This window comes from Pipra filicauda, unplaced genomic scaffold (genome assembly GCF_003945595.2).
Source record: "Pipra filicauda isolate LSUMZ 115617 unplaced genomic scaffold, ASM394559v2 scaffold632_size202167_pilon, whole genome shotgun sequence".
Taxonomy (NCBI): domain Eukaryota; kingdom Metazoa; phylum Chordata; class Aves; order Passeriformes; family Pipridae; genus Pipra; species Pipra filicauda.
Window position 1 is genome coordinate 47,592 of NW_024104790.1, and position 6,478 is coordinate 54,069.

The 6,478-nt window shown below is 50.2% G+C and overlaps 1 protein-coding gene across 2 annotated transcripts; it reads left to right on the top strand.

Annotated features, from left to right (window-relative positions):
* The first annotated feature begins 278 nt into the window (after positions 1-278).
* CARTPT (CART prepropeptide) lies at positions 279-1,893 on the top strand. 2 transcript variants are annotated; one of them, XM_039388333.1, is made up of 4 exons: positions 282-425; positions 527-610; positions 857-960; positions 1,061-1,893. In XM_039388333.1, exons 1-4 carry the CDS (start codon positions 282-284, stop codon positions 1,107-1,109), a joined length of 381 nt encoding a protein of 126 aa, XP_039244267.1. In that variant the 3' UTR covers positions 1,110-1,893. The 2 variants fall into 2 exon arrangements, with proteins under 2 accessions (XP_027603886.1, XP_039244267.1); XM_027748085.1 differs by having other exon boundaries at positions 279-425; positions 857-1,893.
* The last annotated feature ends 4,585 nt before the right edge of the window (positions 1,894-6,478 follow it).

Genomic DNA, 6,478 nt, shown 5'->3' on the forward strand with positions numbered 1-6,478 from the left:
GCACGTGGGGTGCGGGCAGGGTGCGGGTGGCCGGCCCGCGTCCCCCTCGTTCGCTCTCGGGAGACGGAGCCGCTGTGCTGTTTGGCCCGAGGGCGAGGGAGACAACCTCTGCCCGGGGCGACCGCTTTTTGGGGCACCCACTGGGGCGGCGGGAGGTGGGGGGCACCGATCGCACCTCCCGTGCGGCCCCGGGGCGCGGCGCCGCGGCGGTGGGCGCTGACGCAGGCGGGGCGGGCGCGGCGCTATAAAGGCGGCGGCGGCGGCGGCGGGGCGGCAGCACCATGGAGAGCTGCCGGGCCCTGGCGCTCTGCGCCGTGGCGGCCGCGCTGCTGCTCAGCGCCCGCGGGCAGGGCTCGGCCCCGCCGCGCCGCGCCCGGGACCTGGGAGCGCCCGGCGGCGGCGGCGCCTCCCGGGAGAAGGAGCTGGTGGGGCGGGGGGCCGGGGCCGGGGCCGGGGCCGGGGCGGGGGCGGTGGGAGCCGCCCGGCCGGGCGCGGTCTGACCGGGGCTGCGGGGGTCTCTCGGCAGATCGAGGCGCTGCAGGAGGTGCTGGAGAAGCTGAAGAGCAAGCGGGGACCGCACTACGAGAAGAAGTTCGGGCAAGTGCCCATGGTGAGTGTCCCGGCGGGATGGGAAGGGAAGAGGAGAGGGAAGGAGGCGGGACGGGACGGGGAGAGACGAGACGGGACGGGACAGGGAAGGAAAGAGAAGGGAAAGGAAGGGGGCAGCGCGGAATGAGGCGGGACGGGACGGAACAGAATGAGACCGGGATGGGGAAGGGAAAGAAAGGGAAGGGCGGGACGAGACGGGACAGAACGGAATAGAACCCCCCTCCTCACCGCCGACCGGTGCCCGCAGTGCGACGCCGGGGAACAGTGTGCCGTGAGGAAGGGGGCCCGCATCGGGAAGCTCTGCGACTGCCCTCGGGGGACTTCGTGCAATTCCTTCCTCCTCAAGTGCCTGTAAGCAGGGACGCCCCGGGACAAGCCGCTGGGAGCGCAGGCACCGACGTCTGGCCGCCCCGACGTGCCGGCCTGGGGTGACAGCGACGACTTCCCGCAGCACTTTCGCCCGAGAAACGCAGCGAGAAACCCCCGCGTCGCCCATGTAACGCCGTCCGTGACATCCGACATCCGTGGAGCTGTTTTCTTTCTCTCCCCCGTCCCACCTCTTCCCCTCCCTCTCCTCCTCCTCGCTTGTTTTTGTCCGTCCAGGGAAATCCTGGGCCGCGCCTTGGCGAGAAGAGGTGCCGGTCCCGGGAACTGCAGTGCCGGTGCACAGCCGAGTGGTGCCGAGCCGTGCCGGGAAGCGGGACTGGCCCCGTGCCGCGCCCCGGGCTGTCCGACCCCTTCCTCGCGCTGGGAACATCCACCCGCTGCCGGCTGGAGGAGCTGGAGCCAGGGGATTCCCCTGGGTGGTTGGGGGTAAGACGGGGGGGGCGGGAAGCGGGTGTGTCCAAAACACCCCGACCTCTCTTTCTTGCCTCGCAGCTGAGAGGTCCGGGGTCAGCGCACCCCAGAGCGAGCGGCCCGCAGCCCGCAGTGGGGTTTGCCTGCGCTGCTGGCTTCAGGCCAAATCCGGTTGTGCTCACCCTGTGCTGCAGAAAGTCCTACGTGAGATACTGGTGGTGTTCAGGGGTCCGGCACTAGCCTGGCTGGGGTGGGGCTGGGGGGAAATCAGTTGCTTTACCGGAGCCACCACGGAGAGAAAGCTGTCTGGATCCGTTGCAAACTACCTGGGGATATCCTAGTCATCTAGACCAAATGGCTCACGTTTCTACAATGAACTGATGTATATAAGTATGTCTGTCCTCCACAGGTACACTGTGTGTTTCAGCAAACTCCTTACATGTTTCAATCCTTTGTTTGTCTCTATTAATAAAGTCAGTGTTCTGATTTTGGTGTTTTGGAAGTTTTAATTCACACGCAGGAATCCCCAACGCTCAGAGTGAGATTCTAAGGGTTTCTTCAAAACTATTTCAACTGTGTACTTTAGCCAGGTCATTAGGACTGAAAATTGAAGTTCATGTTTTCTGGTGCTGCTAAGCTGATGGATGCTCCTTCCCCATTGGCACCCAGAGGGATTGGGCCAAATGCAGAGGCTTTGGACCTCAGGTTTTCCTTTGGGAGAGGACAGGGTTCATCTCCAGGCTGGGGAGGCAATGTAGTGGGGTCAACCATCATGAGCTGGATCATCTTTGTTGCTTTATGTTTGATTCCCATAAAAGATGGATCACTGAAGGAACTTCTTGACTCTCCTTTATCACAATTCATCTGTGGCTGTGTTTGCCAGAACCAGCTGTTACTTCCATCAGCATGGAGATGAGGGGCTGAATGGGCAGACACAGGGGAAAGACACAAAAACAGGTTTCATATTTGGTGCTGCAGAGAGCATGAATTTATATGAGAAACCCAGAGTTGTGTGAGAAAAAGAAGAGATTTCTGTAAGGCATTTGCTTTACTCCTGAAGAGTAAAAGCATGTAAGCAATTCTGGCTGAAAGAGGTACAGAAAAACTAACTGCAATACTATTTATTTTTTTACAAGTATTATTACTATTATTTTTGCTGTTATTGTTGTTTCTGGGTATTATTGTTGTTATTATTAGTTATTCTTTTCCAGGCCAGGGACAAGCTCTTCTTAGCCCAGAGAAAGAGAAAATAAAGAGCAGTTGAAAACGTCCAGAGTTTGAAGGTTGTTGTAGCAGATGGGGCCACAAGACTTGGGGATGCCATTCGTGGCCAAGGCAGTACTAATCTGGGGTGCTGTGTATGTCGGGGGAGGTCAGGAGGGGAGTGTTAAATTAGTGCAAGGGCCATGGTGCAAATGGTTAGAACACTGTTCAGGCAGGACCTTACAGAGAGAAGGGATATGGAGTGAGCAGGGATAGAGCAGTGGGATTTTCCAGGTGGAGATGGCAACCAGCTGTGACTGAAGTTTTTGTGACTGTGTGTGAGTGCTGGCCTGTGGGGGAGAGATGTGACAGTGCATTCGCAGGGCTGGAGGCAAGTGTCAGGGGGTAACTGTGCTCATGGATTTATGTTTTATGGTATTTCCCAGACAAACTGTAGGCATTAGCTCTTGATCTCTTGTGGAATGATGAAATACTTTTTGTAGCACCTGTGTTTGGTTCCCATACAAACAATAACAAGGACTTATATTTAGGTACTAGATGCTTTCAGGCATAGAGCACATAGGCTGGGTGTTTGATGGTCCCCTCAGCACTGTGTCCAGCCCCAAGTCTCAACATGAAGGTTTATTTACACAGAATTGGACTGAAACACAAAATATTGGACTAAAATTTATCAAGAATTATTCAGCTCACATGTTAATTTTATAGTTCTTGTTTTGCCTGATCACAGTGCTCAAAATAATAAATGTGGTTTACATAATGATCAAAATTATAAATCTAAAACCTTACTTAAGGGAACTGGCATTTATGGTTTACTTGCCTGACACTGTCATTATGACAATACTCTGTGCAATGTTGCAGAGAGGACTCTAAGCACATTGATTATACAGATGACACATATTGCATTACAATTGTTTCTATTGAACAGATTAAGAAAAAATAGCGTGGGAGGGAAACTTGTGCTGTAACAGGATAGAGTTGCCATTTGCATATTTTTCACTCCTAAAATGAGATTACACCATTTTTTCATTTAAAAGATCTCTTGATTTCACCTTACTAACACTTCCAAGGTGGGCCCTACACACAACCGAGTGCCCAAAACAAGCAGCACAGCTTTTAAGCATTCATCTTGGGTTTAGACACCAGTGAGGGTTGCAAGAAACTTTGGACTCAATCCTGTGGTTCAGAAATTTTGTTTTTATTGAGTATGAAGTAAAAAATCCCAGCTGCCTCAAGTCTCAGCCCATTAGGACCCAACCGTGGTACATCTGCTTGCCTGCTGGCGACTCCATTTCAAGATGAAAATTTTATTTTTGATTTGATCTTCTAACTGGAAACAGATGTGAATCCTGCTGCTGGCAGACTGGTTGGCAGGTCATTTTTTTCTGTGTGGTGGGTTGACCAGCACTTTCTGCTGGCCCCACAGCCTAGGGGACCACAGCTGTGGGTCTACCTCACCAGGCCTCTGGCAGCTCCCAGGTTCATAGGTTTGGCTAAAACATTACACCCCTTCTCAGCCTCTCCACACACCAAGACTGAAACATAAAGGGACATCATGAAAAAGCATAGCAAAAAGTGTTAATTAAAGAGGATGTTATTTATAACTGCTCCCTAAAGCTTCTTGAAAGAAATAAAGATGAAATACAAAAAATTCCTAGAAATCAAGGAACCCATGCAGAAAACACATCTCTGTCACCAGTGAAACACCAATCAAAGAGTTAGTTGAATATCAAGCAGCAGTACAGAGGCCCAGCCAGTTTGTCCATTTTGTCTCTTCTTCTTGCTTTCTGTGGGCTTTCCTCATGTCATAACTGCTAGTGCAGTGTGATCCACCTTCTAGAGCATGCCAAACCTCTTCCCAGAGACCACCTAGTCGAAACTCAAAGGTGATAAATTTACATTGCTTTTCTGCAGCCAAGTCTTCTCCAGGAGGCTCCACATAATCCTCAGTCTTGGTGTCCCTGGTGGAGGCACAGACTGCTCTTCACTAACCAGCATTTAAAAAATATATGCCTCTGGGTAGCAGCTTCTGGGGTAGCAGATGGGGCAAGTACTGAGAGGACAACTGAAGTTCACATCAGAAGTCACAGAGTTTGGAGGTAACATTGCACAGGCACAGTATATTTCAGAGGCCCAGGACAAATTCCATGACATATTCTGGTGGGGTGGGTTTTGCTGCTGCTTGGGTTCTGGGTTTTTGTTGTAGGTTTTGTTTGTTTCCTCTCCCTTCTTTCAGTACCTTATTGACTTACAGAGAAGACAGTTACGCACCAGTCAACACTGACAAAATGTGTCTGTGGATGTTTTCAAACTTCCCACCTTTTTGTAACTCATAGGGAAGAATATGGTGCTGCATCCAGTCATTTGCTATTCCTTGTAAGGTTTCAGTTCAACAGAAGCAGTGGAGACTTTATGCCTTTGTGCTTGTGCTGGATCCACTGCAGACTGGAGCTGGGTAAAAATAAAACCAGCAGAAGAACAAGAGGTGGCAGTGTTGTAATAGAATTATATTCTCAGCAAGCAGCCATCTCTTGCCTAAATGAGTGTGTTAGCTTAACTGTGAATAGGATTTTGGGTATTGGATTTATGTTATTTTATTTTTGCAACAGAGCAAGGTGGAGCATGAAGCTATACTTTGCCTGTCTAGAGGATCTGTGACCCCTTACAACCCCCCGCAAGTCATCTTTCAATACTAGATCTCAGAGAGGTGTGACAACACCCCTTACTGGGAAGGGGGACTGCACAAAAAGGGACTAAGGGACCTAAGCAGCCTTACCTGGGGCCTTATTTTCCCCCTCCAGTCCCTCATCCCACCTGTGTGAGGCCCTTTTCAGCTCAAACATGGGCCTTTCAGTCACCAGCTCTGCCTTCTGGAGGAAGGTTGGACTTATGCTGTAGGCACCTTGTTTCCTGCATGGGACCCCTCATCCTGTCTCCAGTCCTGTCTCCAGTCCTGTCTCCAGTCCTGTCTTCAGACCCATCTCCTCTGACTGCATTCCTCTGATGGATTCTGGATCTGGTTCCTCTCTTACCTTCTCTGAGATCCTGTTACAAACACCCAGGTCTGTCCCATTGGTGAGGACACTGCCTGTGCTGGGGTCAACCTTGTCTCCCAGCCCATGTTCCTTTGGAGACAACATTGACAGCTGTTGTCTGCTTGCATTTATCCATAAACCAGGTAACACTTCACACCAATGTGCACTTCCTCGCCAAATGGAGATCACAGAAATGAGACTAATGATGACAATGGGCTGCTGCATTAAACAAAAATGCAACTAAAATTAAGACCCTAATGAAAAGCATAAAGGTAAATGAGAGATTATCACTTTTTGCGTGACATATCCATGGAGGATACTGTACAAACCATAATTTTATTATAAATTCACCTCTCATTTGTATCGATGGAATTAACAGTCATCATACAAAGCAGATCAGGGGAAGATATTTTGCTGCATTTGAACAGAGAATTTTTTGTTTTATTTAAGTTATAACACTAAACTTACTTAAGACTAGTAGGCACAAGAATATATATCTTCTTAAAGAGCGTAACTGATTTATTTGTATCAGTAGGTATGACACCAAAACAAAGGGGACTTTTTCCTGAAGGTATATCATAAACACTAGTGGTACTGGTAGCACTCCATAGTGAACCAGTGGATGGCAATAAATGTGAAGGCACACCACCTAGGATGGGTGCACTGTGCCCTGCCAAGGCTATAAGGGCTGAATCCCCTTTTTACCCATGCATTGCTGTACTCCTGATACACATCAGAGGACAGGAATTTTGAATATGTCATGCCCTAACCTGAGCTGATCTAACAGTTTTTAATATGCAACACTTCACCCTCAT

Bases quoted from the DNA above. Each gene is read 5' to 3' on its own strand.
- CARTPT (XM_039388333.1), top strand. From the start codon at position 282: ATGGAGAGCTGCCGGGCCCTGGCGCTCTGCGCCGTGGCGGCCGCGCTG. The intron at 426-526 runs GTGGGGCGGGGG...GTCTCTCGGCAG, and splicing joins CCTCCCGGGAGAAGGAGCTG to ATCGAGGCGCTGCAGGAGGT. The intron at 961-1,060 runs GTAAGCAGGGAC...GACTTCCCGCAG, and splicing joins TCCTTCCTCCTCAAGTGCCT to CACTTTCGCCCGAGAAACGC.